This window comes from Musca autumnalis, unplaced genomic scaffold (assembly GCF_047663935.1).
Source record: "Musca autumnalis isolate F117 unplaced genomic scaffold, ASM4766393v1 scaffold_4, whole genome shotgun sequence".
Taxonomy (NCBI): domain Eukaryota; kingdom Metazoa; phylum Arthropoda; class Insecta; order Diptera; family Muscidae; genus Musca; species Musca autumnalis.
In genome coordinates, this window is record NW_027411977.1 from 210,509,688 (window position 1) to 210,533,439 (window position 23,752).

The following is a 23,752-nucleotide window of genomic DNA, read 5'->3' on the forward strand; positions in this document are numbered from 1 at the left end:
AACTCAGAAGGATCGTAAAAAACAATCCTTAAGACACATTCTAAATGTGTTTAAATAGGCGAAGGCGTATGTAAATGGTTTTTGGTTTTCTTTTTTCCATTAAATGTTAGGCTAAGGTAACTTGCACAAATATAGCAGATCCAGAGCGCGCCATCTATTGCATAAAATTGTCAACAATATGTAAAAACGACTTCAGTTAACGGCCGTTACTCAGGCACTGTTTTTATTAGATGTAAACACGGAATAAACGTTTATGGCTGACTTCCGTATTGTCTGTTGCTTTGTATTTCTGCATGAAACTAGGGGTTCTTAAATCGAGTTCCATACTAGAGTCATTTTATGAAATTGCAGTAAGAAATCGATTTAATAACACCTAGTTTCATGTACGAATACAAAGCAACTGACAATACGGAAGTCGGCCTATATTTCATTACAAATGTCAACAATGAATAAATAAAAAGAGGAAATTTGTTTTATTAGCGTTTGACACAGCGCTCAATCATACTCTCACTGTGTACGTTAAAAATAGCCGTTATTATTCACGAGTGATATGATAGCAGTTACTCTTCCGTGTAAAAACGCCTTCAATTATCAGGATATTCATGCTAAGTTTACATTTACGAAATTCACTCGTTTTCAACTGTCAATTCCATTGCTTAAACGTCAAATAAAATCCAATGGATTTCAGATGAGATTTCATTTGACGTATAAACAAAGGAATTGACAGTTGAAATCCACTCGTTTTTGTAAATGTAAACATACTGTAAGACACAATTATTACGAAATCCACTCGATTTCAACTGTCAGTTCCATTGCTCAAACGTCAAATGAAATCTAAAGAGCTGCAAATGTTCCTTTACTTTTGAAAATGGTAGTAAAAGTTTTAAACAGTCTGAAGGACCGCTTTTCGAATAAAAAGTGGTGAAACTTGAAGATTCTTTCACGTAAAGGAACATAGCTTTTATTTCATTTCAGAAGGGAGGATGCATATTATTAGCGGCATATAAGAAGAGTACCATAAAAGGCTGGAGAGGTAGTCGTTTCTAAAACCTTTTACATACCTTAAAAGCATTTATTGCCTTTCCCAGGGCATCTATTGTCTCAATATCTATTGGGTCGAATAATAGAAATTTCCATTTCCGCAATTAAATTGATATTTGAAGCTTCAAAACACTGATATTGAATGTATTTTAACAAAAATTTCTATCGTTTCAGTTATTTTAATTGTGTGATTTTCTTATCTGGCAACGCAACTACAGTTGAGTTGCTATCCATAATCGATCCCTAATCGATCCCTATCATCGAGTACTAAAAAATTTGGTTCAGCTGCAATTTTTTTTTTTTTTAATTTATTGAGACTAAAGGATAACAATAAGGTGATTTTTTTTTACATAATAATGAACACTTACGACTATAATGTATTATCGCAATGATTAAATGGTGTTTACAGCATCAGGCTTATACATAGATTGTCGCTTATATACATAGATAGTGTTTATAAAGGTATATACGCCCTTGCTCCCGGGGCTGATTAAAAGGTTTCTTAATTTTAGGGGTTGTGTACTTAAAACTAAAAAAAACAAAGAAAAAAAAAAACAAAAACAGACAAAAGAAGGTAAACATGTAACTACCCTCGGTGGGTTCCGGCAAGGGCCTTTTCGTAAAACCCAGAAATACCATCGTTGTGTTCTAATGAAAGTCCCAAAGGGGATAAATAATAAACATTTGACCAGCTAATGTTTACTTGACTATTCACAACTTCAGACATGTGTTGATTTTCATGAAGTGCCAATCTCTGGTTGAACTTTTCCAACATATCACAGACGTACCTAGAAAGCCGCTTAATCTTACAATTTGTATAAATGTAGTTATTAGAATATCTTTTATTGACGCACTTAAAATTTTTACCGATACAGAGTCTCAAAATTTTCCTCTCTAAGATTTCAAGTTCTTTCATAACAGACGGAGATATATTGAACCAAATAGGAACCCCGTACAAAATAACAGGCCGAATACAAGTCTTATATAGCATCAATTTTGTGCGGACAGGTAGATTTTTATTATAGAGAATTTTTAAAAATGATACAAAAACGCCTTGAGCTTTATTTCGTGCTTTTCTGGCATGCCCATTAAATTTAAAAAGTTTATTAAATTCGATACCAAGATATGTGACCTTATCTTTAAATGGTATTTCAACCCCATTTAAAAACAGCTGTAAAGATTTGCTTTCCGGAACAACAAATCTTTTACATTTACCCGAAGCATTTCTGATGCAAATGGCTTCGCACTTTGCAGCATTAATTTTTATGCCCCATGTGTCATAAAATTGTTTCACATTGTCAAGGTATTGAGAAATATTTAATAATGCTCTAGCGGGAGATTCGCTGTGGGAATACAATAAAGAATCATCCGCATATAAAATGCCTAATGAATTTTCATAATTGTGAGGGAAATCGTACATAAAAATGTTGTATAAATGGGGTGCCAATACTGAACCTTGAGGGACACCACACTTTACATTTGATAAATTTGATACCTGATTTTGAAATTGGACACAAAACTTTCTATTTGTGAAAAAACTTTTAAATAATTTAATCATTAAGGGACTAATTCCGATTCTAATCATTTTGGTCAATATTCCATTATGACTTGCATGATCAAAAGCTTTTTCAACATCAAGAAGCACCGCAACTGTACATTTCTTTTCCCTCAAATTTAAAACAATGTCGTTGTGAAATTTTAGCATAGCATCGACAGTAGAGTGTCCCTTTTTGAAACCGAACTGAGAATTTGGTACATACGGCAGGTTGACTCCAATATCCATTTTGACACGAAGAACTACCTCGAATAGTTTGCCTAAATTTGATAATAAAGATATTGGCCTTAAATTTGAAATATCATCACTATTGGTTTTTTTCTTTATAGGAATTATCTTCGAAATTTTCCAAGAATCAGGAAAATATCCATTGGAAATACAATTATTGAAAACTATTGCCAAAAATTCGAATGCTTTCATAGGAAGTTTGCGAATGATAAAATTGGAAAGCGAATCGATCCCTGATGATTTCTTATTGTTTACATTGCCTACAATGTCTACAACTTCTTTTGTTGTTGTAAGGAATTCACATCTACCCCGATTCCTTGCATCCGAATCACTTGGAAATGAAAAACTGTGTTGGGGGACGTTAGCAATATAACTGCCTATTAATTCTTCATTTGCTGAAGAATTAGGAGAAGGATTGTTATATAAATTCGAAAAATACGAATTTAATTGGTTAAGACACTCAGAATCATTAGAAATATTGGTACCATCGACAGATAATTTTTCAATGGGTTTGGTTTTCCGATGACCAGTAATGTTGAAAACTTGTCGGTGCGCCTTCGGGCCCGGTTTAATTCCTTTAAGTTTTTCATTAAAATGCGAAATTTGTTCAAGTTCTACCTGTTTTTTAATAATAATTCCCAATAATTGAATTTGTTTAGATAATAAACTGTATTCAGGACTGTGTCTGTTACTAGAAGTTTGGTAAAGTCTTTTAAGTTGTTTCTGCCAAGCATACTTAATTCTGTACAAATTTTTTATTCTATCAGAAACAATAAATTTTCTTTTTCCAGTCAGGACTTTTTCTGAATGAATTTCGGAAACTGAAGTAACGGTACGAACAAATTTATGAATATATTCATCGATCTCATTGTTTGACAAATTTGTATCTGCATTTGGATAGTGATTCAGAATATTTTCAGTTACATCATACTTAAAATTTTCCCAATTGCAGTTACGATAACTGACAAAACTTGACGGAGGTTGCAAAACTATATCAAAACTAGGAAGTACGACATTCAATTTTAAAGGAAAATGGTCTGAAAAGGTGGGTAAACACGATGTTGAACAAATGGGAGTGGATAAATCCGTGGCATAAGAACAAACAAGGAAGTGATCTAAAAATGATGATCCGTTCGGAAAAGTGGGACAAGATGAAGAAATTCTGGAAAAATAATAAGGATGCTGTTGGAGAAAATCATAAAAACTATTACCGTTCAAATTATTTACTGAATCTCCCCAGGAAATATGCCTCGCATTAAAATCACCACCAATAAATGTGAAATCATACCCTCTGGAAAAATTGCCCAAACTTACAAGGGAGCTTAACACCAGTGAATTAGCGGAATTACAGGGAATGTAAATTGAACCTAACAAAATTTTCCTACAAACACCATTAATGTAGACCTCGACAGAAATAAATAAACTTGGCAAACTGAAACCTGCAATAACTTCTTTTTTACATTTAAAATTTTGTCTAATTAAAATAGCAACACCCTGAGAACTATCATCTCTAATAAAATTATAGTTATCGAAACCAAAAGCAGAACTTCTTGAACGCAAGTGAGTTTCTTGAATAAAAGCAACGTCAATATTGTAAGTGTTTACAATATTGAGAAGCTCGTACCTACGGCCACAATCAATTAATGACCTAACATTAAAAGTGATTAGATTAAGAATATTACGGACCATAGAAGTCGTTAACTTCACGTAAGAGGCTTATACACTGCTGCACAGCCTCTTCCTTAGAAAGCGATTTTAAGTTTCCCATAAATGTGGCAATTTTTTCTTCGAGAGAAATTACTTTTGGTGGACAAAGTTCTTTGGCCAATTTTAAAAATTCTTCAACAATTTTAGGTTTGTTGGAAGATGACCGCTCACCACGTGAGGCATCTGAGTACGATATATTAGGGAGACAAAACGATGAAATGGCGTTAAAAACATTTTTGTTAGCTTTTTCTTTCCTCTCAGTAGCGGCTGATCGTGCTTTCTTTTTCAACTCTACATATTTTAAATATTCGGGACATCCTCTAAAGCTAGATGGGTGACCGCGGATTTTACAGTTTACACAGAAAGGTAGATTTCCCTCACTTTGAACGAAAGAGCATTGACCTGGTTCATGGCTTTTATCACATTTCACACAAGCAGATTCTCTATTGCAGTTACGGGACATATGTCCCCATTGCTGGCATCTATAACATTGAATATTTCCCGAGTTTCTCTTAGGAATCTCCCAAAATGCTCTTTGGTCCAATACATATCTTACTGCTTTCAATTCAGATGTCGATTTACTATATTGAAGCGTTACCAGAAAAAGACCTGTATCAAAATTGTTTTTCTTCGAGAAGGAAGTAGTAAATTTTGTGACATTGAACACAGTATCGGGCACTAGGGCATCTAGATATGCTTTGATGTCGTCAACGTCGGTGTTATGTAAAAGACCACGAAGAACAATAGATTGGCGCTTCAACTCCTTGGGAGTGTAAGAATAAGAATCTAATTTTTTTTCGCGTAATAAGCTCATAAGTTCTGAGTGTATTTTGGCATCCTCTAAGTAAAGCTTGCTCTTGTGTCTGCTTTTGTTTACAAGTTTAAATTTAATATTCCTGGCTTTAAGATCTTTAATGAGGCTTTGCATATCAACCCCAAAGAGAAAAATAGGAGGACAAAAGGATTTTCTTTTAACATGAACAATATCTTCATCTGGAACTTCCCTTACAGGAACTCTTTTCTGATATTCGTTATCTGATTTCACATCTAGATCCCTTAATAAAGCAAATCTGTTGCAAGACGATAGGGATTGACCAGGTGTTGCGGCCAGACTAATAGGCGTGTTTGTACGAAAATTAGACATATCTACCTTAGCTTTTTTTGAACCATGAGCAATTTTCCGTTTTCTTTCTACAAGTTGAAAAACTTCATCGTCTGAGGGAGCACATTCTTCCATATCAATAGAATTATCATCTTCAATAGGTTTCAATAGGGGCAACTGTTCAACATTTGTCACCACGGCTTTAAGATTCCCTTCTTTGACTTTTGATGAAGCTGCTGGAAGCCAATTCTCTTGTCCCAGATGCTTCGAGTTTTGCGAGAGATTTCCGATTTTAGAATCAGAGTTCGTAATTGTACATGATTTATCTGGGGGTATATTCTCCGAAGGATTGCAAGCGAGCTTGCCCAATGAGGTCAAATCCATTTCAAAAATCAGAATCCAAAGGAAATTCTATTTTTCAATTTCCAAAAAAATAAAATTTATTTTATTTTATATGACTGAAAACACGTCTGCCTTGTTTGAAATCGAAAATAGGAATCCTTGGTTCAGCTGCAAAAGAAAACAAGTTCAGTTACTTTTTTATTTTTCTGTTGAAATGCCTAAACAACAGCACACATACCCATGCACATTTTTGCCAAAGCCGCCCTAGATTTTTGTCCTCCCGACAAACTTGCCAAGCTTTGCAATGCCAAGGTACCAGATATTCCAAAACTACGCAATTGGCGACGATATTCTTCATCAGGCCGTCCAGGAAATAGTTCAGCCAATACACCAACGCATGTTAAATTCATATTTAAATGATCAACATGATGCTGGGCAAAACAAACCTATTCTCAGGCTACGATGTAAAACTATGTTACCAAGAGGAGTGGTAAGTTGACCAACAATGATTTTTAATAGTGTAGATTTACCAGCACCATTTTCACCCACCTGATAAAAATTACACAAAAGAAAAATTTGATCAGTTCTAAAGGTAAAAGGTAGAACAAAATAAGGATTTAAACTGACTTAAGTTCAGTATATGAGCATCACAAAGATTACTATAAAATTGTTAACAGATGTAGGCCTTGTTGTCCTGATTACAATGACATATATCTTCGGTGGTGGAAGTCTATACTTCCTGGAATTTGATCCATTTTTAGGGACACCAATCGTATTACTATGCGTTTTTCACTAAGATTATGTCTCGTTTCCCTGACTACAAGTGTGTATATCTTCCAGGTGGCGAATTGATATATCCCCAATAAGGGACTCTGAATACGGAAAATTTCAACCGGAGGCCAATAGGCGATTAAAGTTTGAATTAAAGGCACTGCTCGGAATACAAATATAGATATTGTTGTCCCGATTATAATGATATATGTACATCCATCTTTTGTGGGGCAAATCCATAAATTCCAAAATATAGACTTCCAACGCTTCGAGGCACGATTTTAGGCTGAACTTAAGTCAAGAAAAAAGTATGTTGGACCTACAATACATATCCTTAAGTCTGAGGTATCTGGTTTCGGGTCAATCTGGTCGGATTGTATTAATATATTTGGTTCTGAAAATCTTAAGTAGTTTTCACAAATTTAAGGGCCTTTTTCACTTTGTCGAAAGATTGTGAACGAAAAACACCTAAACCTTGGTTTTCATGGCAATATTGACTTTGTGTTTGCTTTAAAGCAACTAAAAAATTTAAATACCATACACGAGTTTAGTTGTTTTCCTTTCGGTTTCATTTTCGTTCGACATAGTGGAACAGGCTATAAGGCTATAAATCGTAAAACCACATGTAAATTGATATTTTAATCAACATTTGCTTCATCAATCTCTTAAAATGCATTATTCTCCTTTCAATTTATTTTCTATCCCGCCATAATCTGTAAAGAAAGTAAAACCACATGCAAATTGATATTTTAAACAACATTTGCTTCAACGGAAATCAAATCTCCTAAAATGCGTTAATTTATTTTCGCTCCCGCCAAAATCTGTAAATCAATCACTTTGAATGACAACCCCCATGTTTCATTTTGCTAATCGCTATGAAATGATAACCGTTGTCCACCACTTGTCAAAAAACAACCGTGAGAGAGAGAGAGAGCTGGGAGAGTGAGAACATCTGTAGAAAACACTGCATTTATCAATGAAAAGTAAAAGATTTTCAATTAAAAATATAAATTATTTAAATTAAATAAATAATAGATTCTAATATTAGCTAAAACAAGTGCTTCCATCAAAAACCAAACAATAAATAATAAAAAGCGTGTTGTTTGATCAAACCTCCTATGTTTACCTAACCTGTCTTTGTATGAGTGGCGAAAAGTATCTGTGTGTAGCGTAATTTTTGTTTTTTTTTTTCTTGTGCTACAACAATTTCCAAGTAAACCAAATTATTAGGGAATAAAAAAAGATATTAGTACATATTTGTTTGCCGAGATTAACGACTGACGGTGCATAAGTATTTTAACGAACGATAAAAAGAGACTTCATATCTTAGCGTTTGCTTTTAGGCAGTGGCTAAACGAATCTTGTCCCGTGCGTGCTATATTGTATGTAAATTCAATTCCAAGAAACAGAACGTGCACATTTCTCAATACAAATAACAACAATTGTGAATAAATATTTTCTTATCAATACAATATGAGTGAAACACCTGAAACCAGCAAAAAACGCCAAAAGACGGTAAGTTTGTTTAGGTATAAAAGTGTTTGTACTAGAAATTCTAATTGGGTTATCAAATAGAATTGTAGAATTTGTTTGGAAAAACAGCTGTTTGACCCACTTCTAAAACAAGTTCAAAAAAACTTGTTATATCTGGGGAAAACAAGGGGGATGAGATGGAAGTAAATGTTTACATTTTGTTATTGTTGGAGATGGGGTTATATAGAGATAAATCTGTGACGTGTACAATTTTCTTAATAATTTAGTCGTTTTAGAAATATGGTCAACATATGGAAGTATGGTCAACATATGAGTTCTCCCAACTTATAAAGATAAACGCATCAGGAAATGACGGAATAACGGACAAAACTTGTGTAGGGAAACGTACCAAGTCGTGAGGAAGGACTTATTTCATACTGAAAGGGGATCTTCTCGTCTCCGAGGGAAGTACGAGTATAAACAGGAAATTAAATAATCACAGACAAATTAACTTTCTAAAGAACATGTTTGAAATGTACCATAACGTGTACCCCGCAATATGACATATTACATATGGAGTGAAAAGTTACCGGCTTTAGGGCATGGATGTTCTCTCTCTTGCAGATAAGAACCCAAGAAATGTTGGTTATTACCATTTTCCCGAGAAACGAAAATAAAGGTTAATAAAAGTAATAAATGTGCTTTGTTATTTTTATAAACCCTTTACTCTTGGGGTTTATCGTCGAGTCAGCGAATTAATGACTTGTAAGCATTTTTAAATAATTTATATTGTGGCTAATATTCAAAAAATATTTGCCAATTTCACATTTTTTCATTACGAATGCAATTTACGTTACTTGCTATCTTTGTAGATAATTTAAGTAATTTTTTTTTTTCAAACTCATTTTATCATTATCTTTGACCAATATTGTTATCTTTATTATGTTCAGTATTTGATTTTGGTTTCTAAGGTTGTGTGGAAGAGAGAAAGAGTTCTTTTTGTTGTCTATGAGAATTTAATCACTGTTTGAAAGGCTATAACATGGACAGACAATTGGAGGAAACAATAGGAGAAACATAGACTGGGCTAGGTAATGAAAGGGCGCTTCCAAAGACCCTTTCTGAAACAAAGGCTACTTATAAAGACCACATCTGAAAGAACAGTTGCTTCCAAAGATCATTTCTGAAAGAACAGGTGCTTCCAAAGATCCTTTCTTAACGAAAGGGTGCTTCTATAAAACTATTCTGATAGAGGGGCTGATTTCAAAGACTTCCAAAGACACTTTCTGAAAAAATGGATGCTTCCAAAAACCCATTCTGAAAGAAAGCGTGCTTTGATAGATTTTTTCTGAAAGAAAGGTCGCTTCCAAAGTACCTATCTAAAAGAAAGAGAGCTTCAAAAGACACTTCCTGAAAGAAAGGGTTCTTCCAAAGTCCATTTCTGAAGAAACAGGCGCTTCCAAAGACCCCTTTTGAAGGAAAGGGTGCTTCCAAAGACCCTTTTTTAAACTAAGGCTGCTTCCAAAAAGACCCTTTCGGAAGGAAAGTGTGCTTTCAAAGACCTTTCCCGAAAAAAGGGGTGCTTCCAAAGAACTTTTCTGAAAGTAAGTGTGCTTCCAAAAACCCCTTCTGAAAGTAAGGGTGCTTCCAAAGATCCTTCCTAAACGAAAGGGTGCTTCTATAGAACTTTTCTGACAGAGGGATTGATTTCAAAGACTGCCAAAGACACTTTCTGAAAGAATGGATGCTTACAAAGACCACATCTGAAAGAACGGTTGCTTCCAAAGATCATTTCTGAATGAACAGGTGCTTCCAAAGACGCCATCTGAAAGAATGGGTGCTTCCAAAGACACTTTCTGAAACAAAGGATGCTTCCAAAGATCCTTTCTGAAAGAAATGACACTTGTGTAATCCGTTTCTGAAACAAAGCCTGCTTCTATAGACCCTTTCCGAGAGAAAGGGTGCTTCCAAAGACCCTTTCGGAAAGAAAGTGTGCTTCCAAAGACCCTTTCGGAAAGAAAAGGTGCTTCCAAAGAATCTTTCTAAAAGAAAGATAGCTTCCAAAGATCCTTTCCGAAAGAAAGGGTGCTTCCAAAGACCTTTTCTGAAAGTAAGTGTGCTTCCAAAGACCCTTTCTGAAAGTAAGTGTGCTTCCATAGACCATTTCTGAAAGAATGGATGCTTCCAAAGACGCTTTCTGAAAGAAAGCGTGCTTTGATAGATCCTTTCTGAAAGAAAGGTCGCTTCGATAGATCCTTTGTAAAAGAAAGTGTTCTTCCAAAGAACCTTTCTAAAAGAAAGAGAGCTTCCAAAGACACTTTCTGAAAGAAAGGGTACTTCCAAAGACCATTTCTGAAGAAATAGGTGCTTCAAAAGACCCCTTCTGAAAGGAAGGGTGCTTTCAAAGGCCCTTTCTGATAGATAGGGTGCTTTCAAAACCCCTTTCTAAAAGTAGGTGTGCTTTCAATACCCCTTTCTAAAAGTAGGTGTGCTTTCAATGACCCTTTCTGCAAGTAGGTGTGCTTCCAAAGACCCTTTCTGAAAGAAATGACACTTATGTAATTCCTTTCTGAAACAAAGGCTGCTTCTATAGACCCTTTCCGAAAGAAAGTGTGCTTCCAAAGACCCTTTCGGAAAGAAAGGGTGCTTCCAAAGACCCTTTCTGAAAGAAAGGGTGCTTCCAAAGACCCATTCGGAGAGAAGGGGTGCTTTCAAAGACCCTTTCTGAATGTAAGGGTGCTTCCAAAGATCCTTTTTAAACGAAATGGTGCTTCTATAAAACATTTCTGATAGAGAGGCTGATTCCAAAGCCACTTTCTGAAAAAGTGGATGCTTCCAAAGACCCTTTCTGAGAGTAAGGGTGCTTCCAAAGATCCTTCCTAAACGAAATGGTGCTTCTATAAAACTTTTCTGATAGAGAGGCTGCTTCCAAAGACACTTTCTGGAAGAAAGCATGCTTTTATAAATCCTTTCTGAAAGAAAGGTAGCTTCGATAGATCCTTTATAAAAGAAAGGGTGCTTCCAAAGATCCTTTATAAAAGAAAGAGAGCTTCTAAATACACCTTCTGAAAGAAAGGGTGCTTCCTAAGAACATTTCTGAAGAAACAGGTGCTTTAAAAGACCTCTTCTGAAAGGAAGGGTGCTTTCAATGACCCTTTCTGAAAGTAGGTGTTCTTGCTGAAAGAAATGATGCTTCCAAAGTCCCTTTCTGAAACAAAGGAAGCTTTCAAAGGCCCTTTCTGAAACAAAGGGTGCTTCCAAAGACCCTTTCTGAAACAAAGGGTACTTCCAAAGATTTTTCTGAATAGAATGTTGCCTTCTTGGAACTCATTGAGAATCATTCCTTCATTTATTTTGAACTTTTCTGAGGGAGATACCGAAAGGAGTTGTCCGATAGAGTCCATCTACCACCTTGATTTGAGTTTAGTGTGCAATGTATTGCAATGCGTATAGGTTGGACCAATGTCAATCATTCTTTTCGATAGTTGTCTTACCCACCAGCTATTTTAGTTTGTCGGCATAGGATTTTTATAGATTTCGAGATATTGTGTCAGAAAAACAATAAATCTTTGTAATCCGGACCACAAGCTGTACCTTTGACAAAAATTTCAAAACGATCGTCGAACATCCCTGCACTAAAGCAAAATTTTGAACTTTTGTGAAGGAGGTACACGAAGGTGTTGTCCCATAATGGGACACTCAAATCGTATGTTATAGAGCTCGTCGGTCATTTTAGTTGGGAGTTTTTTGGACCATTGTTTCAGGAAGTATGGACGTGCTTTCGATAAAAAGACGCGAGGACAACCCGCTACAAAAACATTTATAACAATGCGAGGCATGTCCTTAAACTGCACTATTGCGAAATTTTTTAACATTTTGTGCGAATAGTGCCCGAGAGAGTGCACCGATAATGACCATATATCTGGAGAAATATTTCGTCCAAACATATTTCACTACGAGCTCTTATTGTCCAGTGTTTGCCGAAGACTAAAAAAAAAACACTATCTTAAGATCAACACTAACAAAATACGGATGTATTTGCGTACAGGAGAAAGAGCTTTTGCAAAGTCAGAGCACCACCTCCTATATAGAGGTTTGAACCATCGTCAAGTGCTTTTTTATTCGTATTTTTCCATCATTGCCTTGTGAACCTACAGTCCATAAATGTTTGCCAAATTTTGATAAGATTTCAAATGCAAATTTTTGGCAATCTTATCAGCTAAATTAGACGTTTCATTTAATATGGTCCATAAACTGCTTCTATATAAAAAAACTTAAATATAAACATTGTAACAGTTTTTCCTCGAGTAAAAACCGACCAGACAAAAGAAGGGGGGTTAGCCAGATGCAGTAATAATTATTATTCAATTAACTTACATTGTAGCTATTTATCCATTTTATCGTTAATGTTTTATTTATAAATAAAAAAGAATATAATTGACTATATTTAACAAAACAAGAATTAAATAATTCATAAATAAAACCTGTTTCTGTTTTTTTAGAGTCTGTGGCTATTTTTTTTTTTTAAATTTTATCTTTAATAATAATCATCATCATCTTTTGTTCACAGTCAGTCATGTCTGTTTTTTTTTTTTTTTTTTTTTTGCATTGATTAAATGAGAGACATTGGGAGGAGAGAGAGAGTGAGAAGTTGAATGACCATATTATGATCAAAATGACGGATAATGATGTTTATCTAATGGCTTTGCATTTTTCAAATCTTAATTTTATTTTTTTAATTAATTTCTCCTTGGAAAATCGAGCTTTATGATCAATATTGCATCTGAAAAAGGAAAGCCGAAGACTCGAACCCGTACACCCACCACAATGTGACATGACATGTTTCGCCCTTTTGGTAAAGAAGGCTCCTCAGACGTATCGCTATCTAACTTTTATCTTATTTCTATACGGGTACCGTTGATATTCCCGATCTTTTTTATTTTATTTTATTTTATTTTATTTTTTTTAATAACCTTTTCTTTACCATTTTTTTTTTTTGAGAAAATAAATGAAATGTATCTGAAATGGCTCCGGCATTAATAGAAAGACAAAATATAAACAAAAGAAGATAACTTAGTTAACACATCATCACTAAACTAACTGGCCAAACTGACCCACATATGACAGTGAACTACTTACTAAAATGTAAAATGATATCTGTGTGTGCTTGCTTGATTGTGCTTGCATGTGGTTCATGATTTACATACACATTTCTTTGATATCTTCGTCCGTCTGTCATGAAAACTCTTGACCTTAATTTATGGCAAGAAAAAGTCATTATTCCCTCTCTTTTGAGAAAATAAAAAACAATAAAAGACTGCGAATGGATGCAATGCCAACAAGTGATCTTTATTCATATACACACAGAGATCAGAACATAATAATAATATAAAGATAATTCAATTTATTTCGATAAAATTTGTATCACATATCGTCTGCTCCGTCGGAAAAGGTCGTAAGTCCACTTTTTTTGGAAATCGCGTTTTTGTTACAGGATGATAGTACAAGTCAAAACACGTCGTATGATACAAAGAAAATGGTAGTATGTGGCGTTTTTTTATATATTTTGCTCTTGTCGGAAAAGGTCGTAAGTCCACAAAACGTACAAATTTGAGTACGAAAAGGTCGTAAGTCCACAGGGAAATGTATACTTTAAAAGAATACTACAGCTAATGTAGTTCAGATATAATGTTTAACGTCATCCATGGTTGGGGTACAATGTAAAGAACTAGCCTACACCTTTGGATGATAATTTGATGATATTTGTCGGAGCCTGTGGACCAAACTTTTGAACAAAAATGTGATAATTTTTATATTGCAACGAAAATTTACATTTGAAATCTATTTTCCCCTATAAGCGAACTGATTATAAAAGATTAACTTCTGGCCTTTTCATTGATACAAATTGTGATGCTGTATGTGTTCAAATACCTCATATATTGAACATTTTTTAAAAAAATCAAAATTTTTACTGTTTTGACTGTCGTATATTTTACTTAACTTTATCAAATGGTAATTTGTGGTTTCTCTAGGGACATTTATTCACATAACGAGATTAGTTTGTATTCTGAATTCAATAAAGTAATACCTTCTAACGGACGGGTAAGTGCAATGTTTATAATATTAAATGATTCTTAAATAATAATTGATTGAAATGCTATAAAACTAAGAAGGCATTATGATTTTTGCTAACAAAGAGCTGTATGAATTTGGAATGGAATTAGACGATTGTGTCATGGGTCTAGTTCCCTATGGTTTTAAGGGTGATTCTGAAAGCTCTGATGACATCAATACCAAACATCCTAGAAGTAATAGAAACTTCTATACCAAATCACGAAGATCTATCTTAAAAATTGCGAGCTGTATCTTAATTTCAAAAGACGGACAGACGGTCATGGTTATACCGACTTAGAATTTTACTCTGGTCGGGTCTTATTGCTTAAATATGTACCCAGGATTGGGGAAACAAAATCGTTCGTAAGTTTTATATATAGCGCATTTAAAAAATAGGGCACAGGTGTAACCCGCTACTACGAAATTCAACAAAATACATATATAGTCTACTTAAACCAAGGGACATCCCTGTGCATAATCTGAAAATTACATGGAAAAAGTACTTAGGGTTGGAGATTCAACAACCGTTGCCTCGCAAATTAATTTTCTGACCGATACTTTCATAACTTTTACAAAAAAAGCGTTTTTTGAAAAATAGTTCTTGCCCCCACCTCCTCCGAATTTCAAAAAATATAAAGCCTATTTTCACCTCGGTTGTTCCTTGTATATTCTCTGAAATTTTCAAAAAAAAAAAAATGATTCATCCGTTTTTGAGTCTATGCGGGACATACAAACATACACACATTGTCTTTTATATATAAGATTTCACACAAAAGTTTTGGTCCATTAAACCCGCTAATAATTTGTCTTAAACTCAAATCTACAGGACAGCTACAAAGTCGGGTAAAAATTGTGGGTTTGGTCCATTTCACACCTTTCGATCATAACCAACATCTAATGGGGTCCTCTCCACTATATTTCGTGGCGATCGGTCCAAAATTGAGGCTTGTAGTTTTATTACAATTGTTAATGGATGGACGGACACACATAGCTAGATCGCTTTATCTCGTCAAGATATGAAAAAAATGGCAAGGGGAGGGGGTCTACGACGAATACTTTGCGATGTTACACGAATATTGGGCAAAACAAACTTATAATACCCGTTCCACATTGTTTTGTAAAGTATAAATATTTTATTTTAAAAACGTCCGTAAATTGTAGGAAAAGGTCGTAAGTCCCTACAAAAATACAAAACTGTACAAGGAAAAGGTCGTAAGTCCAAACACATCCAATTATCTCTCAAACGCGACGGAATTTTATCAAACAAAGTACAGATATTGAAGCGGAATAAATAAACGAAAAATACTGTCTTTACCATCATAATAAAATCTTTAATACGGAAAGCGCTGGAATGTTTTTTCTTCCTCCTGAAAAATTTATTGAAAGGGACTTACGACCTTTTCCGACGGAGCAGACGATATAATAAATATTAGCAATAAAATAACTCGACAAGTAGGGTTGCCATATTTTATTTTTATTTTTCCAGGGTCCAACAGTGAAAAAGTGTTCGTTTTCTTAACCCACTTAGCGCCAGAAAAATTTTTTTGGAAAATTTTAAATTTTCTTATTGAATTCAGTTTTATTTTTATTTTTAAGCATTTTTTAAAAAGTAACTTTTTTTCTTAAAACTTATAGTTTTTCCGGAATCGGGTGTCCGTTAAAACGAACAGTGGCAAAATCCACTACCGTAAATTTGTATGGGAAATTGGTGTTTTTTACAAATATGTATAAAGTAAACTTCATTTTTAGTCGTACGCACAAAGCCAACTGTTTTATATTTTTAAAGATATTCTCTATCTTCTTCATTTTATAAAATAATTTCCATCGTACGCCCTAAAGAACGGCATGTTTACTTTATCCGTAATTGTAAAAAACATCAATTTCCCAAACAAATTTACGGTAGTGGATTTTGCCACTGTCCGTTTAAACGGACAGCTAACTTTGCAGTGTAATACAGAAGAATTCTTGCTTTGTATTCACAATTTATGTTTTTAGAATAATACTTTCACATTATTTCTAAATAATCTTTGCGTTGTATAAGTGTAACTTATCTAATTATGTGTTTTGTACCATTGTAAGAAAATCAAAAAATCACTTCACGAAAAGGGTTATTTTTGTGACCGAACCGCGAAAAACTACGGAGGTCAAATGTCAATTTATGAACGGGGAAGGACAGACATATGAGTAAATAATTAGAAAATACAAAAAACCCCGCGATAAAACACGTATCTAACTGTTTTTTACCTGCATTTTTGTGCACATTTTTTGCTGGCGTTTAAACGACCAGTGGCTTTAAGTGGGTTAATGTGAAAACAATTCCTTGACAAACTGTATGAATTTCCCCATGTCATTGTATATAATGGCCTATGGCCGAAGAATATAATTTTATTTGTTGGTTGTTTTTTACTCATTTCTAATTAATCTTGTTCCATTTATCTACACACATGTTCTTGTCGACTCATATTTTCCAATAAATTTTTCAAGAATATTATCTGGCACGTTTATCACATCACACCTTGCAATTTTTTTGCACTCTATCTAGGAATATGTATGAAGGCTCTGGTCAAGCACCAAATATATGGTAATCTTTTTCTTCCAAACTTCATGTTCAACATGTTCAAGTATTATACTTTATAACTGTTTATAATGATGACATGCAAAAAGTAGTGTTTACTGCTTTAAGTGATAGGTGCACGAATTCAGCATGTGTGCGAATATCGCGTTTGTTTGTTACGATACGTCGATTGTCTAATCATTCTTTTGAATGTAGACCAATGGTCAAAAAGCACTAAATTCTAAAAGGGTCTATCGAAAGATCCTTTCTTACACAAATGGTCTTTCAAAACATCCTTACTTTTAGAAATGGTCTATCGAAGCACCCTTTCTTTCAGAAAGACCAAAAAATCCTGCATTGACCAACTTAAATGGACGACTGGCACAATAACTATCGAAAGGAATGACTCCCAAAATGATCAAAGAACCCTTTGTTACAGAAAGGGTCTAATCGAAGCACCTTTTCTTACAGAAAGTGTCTAATCGAAACACCCTTTCGTAAAGAAAGTGTCTATAGAAGCACCCTTTCTTTCAGAAAGGGGTATCAAAACAACCATTCTTTCAGAAAGACTCTATCGAGCACCCATTTTATTGTTATTGTATATTCTTTAAGTGTCTACACCATTTTCACATGTAATTCGAAGAATTTCAGTTGTAATTTTATTATTTCATTTGAAATTCGAAACATTTCACTTGTAATTTGAGAATTCCAATTGAATTTCGAATTATTTCATTTGTAATTTGAGAATTCCAATTGAATTTCGAATTATTTCATTTGTAATTTGAATTTTTTCATTTGTAATTCGAATTATTTCATTTGTAATTCGAATTTTTCTATTTGTAAATCGAAGTTTTTCATTTGGAATTTCAAATGAAAAAATTCAAATTACAAATGGAACAATTCGTATATTTCCCTATGCCATAGTATATAATGGCCTATGCCCGAAGTATATAATTTTTGGTCTGTTCGAGAACTGCAAGAATCTACTATTTTTTTCCGATAACATAAAGGAAAAACTGTTATCGTAGTAAAAAATAGTAGATTCTTGCAGGTTCTGGAACAAAGCATTTATTTGTTAGTTGCTTTTTGTTCATTTCTAATCAATCTTGTTCCTTTTTCTACACACATGTTCTTGCCGGCTCATATTTTCCAATAAATTTTTCAAGAATATTATCTGGCACGTTTATCACATCACGCGTTGCAATTTTTTTTTTTTTTGCACTCTATCTAAGAATATGTGCGAAGGCTCTGGTCAAGCACTAAATATATGGTTATCTTTTTCTTTCAAACTCCATGTTCAAAATGTTCAAGTATTATACTTTATAACTGTTTATAATGATGACATGCAAAAAGTAGTGTTAAGCGGGAAATACCAGTGAGTGATAGGTTAACGAATTCAGCATGATTGCGAATATCGCGTTTGTTTCTTTCGACGTATTGTCTAATCATTGTTTTGAATGTAGACCAATGGTGAAAAAGCAGTTTCAGAAAGGGTCTATCGAAACACACTTTCTTACACAAATGGTCTTTCAAAACATCCTTTTTTTAGAAAGGGTCTATCGAAGCACAATTTCTTTCAGAAAGACCAAAAACTCCAAAAAAATCCTACATTGACCAACTTAAATGACCGACTGGCACAAAAACAATTCTGAAAGGAATGACTCCCAAAATGATCGAAGAACCCTTTCTTACAGAAATGGTCTAATCGAAGCACCCTTTCTTACAGAAAGGTTCTTTCCAACGAGAGGGTCCATCGAAGCACCTTTTCTTACAGAAAGGGTCTGTCGAAACATCCTTTCCAACGGAAGGGACTATAGAAGCGACCTTTATTTCAGAAAGGGACTATAAAAGCACCCTTTTTTCAGAAAGGGACTATAAAAGCACCCTTTCTTTTAGAAAGGGACTATAGAAGCACCCTTTCTTTCTTTCGGAAAGAGACTATAGAAGCACCCTTTCTTTCTTTCGGAAAGGGACTATAGAAGCACTCTTTTTTGTTCAGAAAGGGGCTATAGAAGCACCCCCTCTTTCAGAAAGGGACTATAGAAGCACCCCTTCTTTCAGAAAGGGACTATAGAAGCACCCCTTCTTTCAGAAGGGGACTATAGAAGCACCCATTCTTACAGAACGGGACTATAGGCTTTCTTTCAGATCGAAGCCCCCTTTTTTCAGAAAGGTTCTTTCCAACGAGAGGGTCTATCGAAGCACCTTTTCTTACAGAAAGGGTCTGTCGAAACACCCTTTCCAACGGAAGGGACTATAGAAGCGACCTTTATTTCAGAAAGGGACTATAGAAGCACCCTTTTTTTCAGAAAGGGACTATAAAAGCACCCTTTCTTTCAGAAAGGGACTATAGAAGCACCCTTTCTTTCTTTCGGAAAGAGACTATAGAAGCACCCTTTCTTTCTTTCGGAAAGCGACTACAGAAGCACCCTTTCTTTCTTTCGGAAAGAGACTATAGAATCACCCTTTCTTTCGGAAAGGGACTATAGAAGCACTCTTTTTTGTTCAGAAAGGGGCTATAGAAGCACTCTTTTTTGTTCAGAAAGGGGCTATAGAAGCACCCCCTCTTTCAGAAAGGGACTATAGAAGCACCCCTTCTTTCAGAAAGGGACTATAGAAGCACCCCTTCTTTCAGAAAGGGACTATAGAAGCACCCCTTCTTTCAGAAAGGGACTATAGAGGCACCCCTTCTTTCAGAAAGGGACTATAGAAGCACCCCTTCTTTCAGAAAGGGACTATAGAAGCACCCCTTCTTTCAGAAAGGGACTATAGAAGCACCCCTTCTTTCAGAAAGGGACTATAGAAGCACCCCTTCTTGCAGAAAGGGACTATAGAAGCACCCCTTCTTTCAGAAAGGGACTATAGAAGCACCCCTTCTTTCAGAAAGGGACTATAGAAGCACCCCTTCTTTCAGAAAGGGACTATAGAAGCACCTCTTCTTTCAGAAAGGGACTATAGAAGCACCCCTTCTTTCAGAAAGGGACTATAGAAGCACCCCTTCTTTCAGAAGGGGACTATAGAAGCACCCCTTCTTTCAGAAAGGGACTATAGAATCACTCTTGTTTGTTCAGAAAGGGACTATAGAAGCACTTTTTTTGTTCAGAAAGGGACTATAGAAGCACTGTTTTTTTGTTCAGAAAGGGACTATAGAAGCACCCTTTCTTACAGAAAGGGACTATAGAAGCACCCTTTCTTACAGAAAGGGACTATAGAAGCACCCTTTCTTACAGAAAGGGACTATAGAAGCACCCTTTCTTACAGAAAGGGACTATAGAAGCACCCTTTCTTACAGAACGGGACTATAGAAGCACCCTTTCTTACAGAAAGGGACTATAGAAGCACACTTTCGTACAGAAAGGGACTATAGAAGCACCCTTTCTTACAGAAAGGGACTATAGAAGCAGCCTTTCTTACAGAAAGGGACTATAGAAGCACCCTTTTTTGAGAAAATGTCTATCGAAGCTCCCTTTTTTGAGAAAAGGACTATAGAAGCACCCTTTTTTGAGAAAGGGTCTACCGAAGCACCCTTTTTTGAGAAAAGGTCTATCGAAACACCCTTTTTTGAGAAAGGGTCTATCGAAGTACCGTTTTTGGAGAAAGGGTCTATAGAAGCACCCTTTTTTGAGGAAGGGTCTATCGAAGCACCCTTTCTTTCCAAAAGGATCTTTCGAAGTACCGTTTTTTGAGAAAGGGTCTATAGAAGCACCCTTTTTTGAGAAAGGGTCTATAGAAGCACCCTTTTTTGAGGAAGGGTCTATCGAAGCACCCTTTTTGGAGAAAGGGTCTATCGAAACACCCTTTTTGGAGAAAGGGTCTATCGAAACACCCTTTTTGGAGAAAGGGTCTATCGAAACACCCTTTTTGGAGAAAGGGTCTATCGAAGCACCCTTCCTTTCAGAAAGGGTCTAACGAAGCACCCTTCCTTTGAGAAAGGGTCTAACGAAGCACCCTTCCTTTGAGAAATGGTCTAACGAAGCACCCTTCCTTTCAGAAAGTGTCTAACGAAGCAGCCTTTCTTCCCAAAAGGGTCTATCGAACCCCCTACCCTTTTTTGAGGAAGGGGCTATCGAAGCACCCTTTTTGGCGAAAGGGTCTATCGAAGCACCCTTCCTTTCAGAAAGGTTCTAACGAAGCACCCTTCCTTTCAGAAAGGTTCTAACGAAGCACCCTTCCTTTCAAAAAGGGTCTAACGAAGCACCCTTTCCTTTGAGAAAGGGTCTAACGAAGCACCCTTCCTTTCAGAAAGGGTCTAACAAAGCAGCCTTTCTTCCCAAAAGGGTCTATCGAATCACCTTTTTTGAGAAAGATAGATCCTTTCCTTTGAAAGGTTCTATCGAAACACACTTTCTTTCAGAAACGGTCTGTCGAAGAATCCTTTCTTTCAGAAAGTTTATTTGTAAGCACCCTTTCTTTCAGAAAGGTTGTTTGGAAGCACCTTTTCTTTTAGAAAGATTTTTTGGCGCACCCTTTCTTTCAGAAAGATTCTTTGGAAGCATCCTTTCTTTCACAAAGGTTCTATCGATGCACCCATTCCAACAGAGAGGGTCTATCGAAGCACCCTTTCTTACAGAAATGGTCTGTCGAAACACCCTTTTAGAAAGGTTCTTTAGAAGCACACTTCTTTCAGAAAGGTTCTTTGGAAGCACCCTTTCTTTCAGAAAGGTTCTTTGGAAGCACCCTTTCTTTCAGAAAGGTTCTTTGGAAGCACCCTTTCTTTCAGAAAGGTTCTTTGGAAGCACCCTTTCTTTCAGAAAGGTTCTTTGGAAGCACCCTTTCTTTCAGAAAGGTTCTTTGGAAGCATCCTTTCTCTCAGAAAGGTACTTTTGAAGCACCCTTTCTTTCAGAAAGGTTCTTTAGAAACACCCTTTCTTTCAGAAAAATTCTTTGGAAGCACCCTTTCTTTCCGAAAACATCTTTGGAAGCATATTTTCTTTCAGAAAGGTTCTTTGGAAGCAACCTTTCTTTTAGAAAGGTACTTTGGAAGCACCCTTTCATTCAGAAAGGTTCTTTGGAGGCACCCCTTCTTTTAGAAAGGTTCTTTGGATGCAAACTTTCTTTCAGAAAGGTTCTTTGGAGGCACCCCTTCTTTTAGAAAGGTTCTTTGGAAGCAACCTTTATTTCAGAAAGGTACTTTGGAAGCACCCTTTCTTTCAGAAAGGTTGTTTGGAAGCACCTTTTCTTTTAGAAAGATTCTTTGGAAGCACCGTTGCTTTCAGAAAGGTTCTTTGGAAGCACGCTTTCTTTCAGAAAGGTTCTACCGAAACACCCATTCCAACAGAGAGGGTCTAGCGAAACACCCATTCCAACAGAGAGGGTCTATCGAAGCACCCTTTCTTACAGAAAAGGTCTATCAAAGCACCTTATCTTTCAGAAAGGGTATATCGAAGTACCCTTCTTTCAGAAAAGTTCTTTCGAAGCCCCCTTCTTTTAGAAAAGTTTTATCGAAGCACCATTTCTTTCCGAAATGGTGTGTCCTTTCTTTCATAAAGGCTCTATAGAATCGCCCTTTCTTTTATAAAGGGTTTATAGAAGCACCCTTTCTTTCAGAAGGGGTCTATAGAATCACCCTTTCTTTCAGAAGGGGTCTATAGAATCGCCCTTTCTTTTATAAAGGGTCTATAGAAGCGCCCTTTCTTTTAGAAAGAGTCTATAGAAGCACCCTTTCTTTCAGAAGGGGTCTATATAATCGCCCTTTCTTTTATAAAGGGTCTTTAGAAGCAACCTTTCTTTCAGAAGGGGTCTATAGAATCGCCCTTTCTTTTATAAAGGGTCTATAGAAGCACCCTTTCTTTTAGAAAGAGTCTATAGAAGCATGCTCCATCGAGCACCCATTGTATTGTTACAATTTCCGTCCTGACTTTTGGCGCCAAATAAATGTTCATAGATGTCAAATTGCATGCAAATTTATTCACAGGAGACCTTGAGAAAGTACTTGTCATCTGCTCTTCTTCACAGATCACTGTAATGAACATGTGTCTCGCCAATTAATCGGCAACAATTTATCATTTATAGAGTAAAAAAAAAAATAAACAATTAATTTTATTCCACAGATTTGTGAACACAGCTGTTGAAGTAAAAAAAAAAGCAAACAAAAATATTTGCACTTTTTTCTGCCAGCTCACAAATAATTCAATTGTACTTTGGGCCTTATGAGAGTTGACACTTGAAGTCTCGTTTGCAGTTCCTCTCATCATCTCATGATATCTAATGAAATTTGCCAAATGAGTGTGATGGCCAGCCACGAATTCTCTTCTCACACTAAGAGTAGAGTACAAATGCTGTTTTTTCGTCTGATAAACAAAAGCATTTTGATTCACAAGTTTTCAACTTGAGTTGCAGTCCAATCTTCCATATTTTAGTATTACGCCACGCCAAACAGCGCACAGTGTTAAATGTATTCCACCAGCTGGCTGCATAGTTGACGGAAGTGAGAAATAATAAAAACAACGAGAAATTAAAACATAAACAAAACAAGAAATCCCCCTAAACATACTTTGCCGCTGGACAAACTACATAACTACCTGCCTGCCTTCCCATTTCTTTTTTTGACAAGTTGTAACACTTGTTGTGAAAGTTTTTCTTCTTCTTGTGTTATTTGGACTTGTTGTGGTTGGGCTGTGGTGTGTGTTGTGCTTTTTCTTTTTCTTTCAAAACAAACAAGACAACATTTAGTTTGTCAAATAAAAAGTGTTAAATCTCTCAGCCAACTCTAATTAAAACTGACCAAAAATGTTTGCAAAACGTTCGCATTTATTAAATAATATTAATTTACATAACAACAATAATAATAACAATGGAACCTCTTCGGCAAACTGTCATCATGATCATGGAAAATGCATGGATTCGGTAAGTTGTTTTGAGCTAA

The 23,752-nt window shown here is 35.5% G+C and overlaps 1 protein-coding gene across 2 annotated transcripts in view; it reads left to right on the forward strand.

Moving 5' to 3' along the window:
* Positions 1–7,649: 7,649 nt before the first annotated feature.
* The window catches only part of Papss (3'-phosphoadenosine 5'-phosphosulfate synthase), a 38,021-nt gene continuing 21,918 nt past the window's right edge, over positions 7,650–23,752 (forward strand). Inside the window, exon 1 of one of the 2 annotated variants that reach the window (XM_073985841.1) lies at positions 7,650–8,261. In XM_073985841.1, coding sequence (XP_073841942.1) covers positions 8,220–8,261 — 42 coding nt within the window. In that variant the 5' untranslated portion in view covers positions 7,650–8,219. Of the gene's footprint in view, positions 8,262–23,066; positions 23,734–23,752 lie in introns of those variants that run through there. The other variant, XM_073985839.1, reaches the window with a different exon arrangement.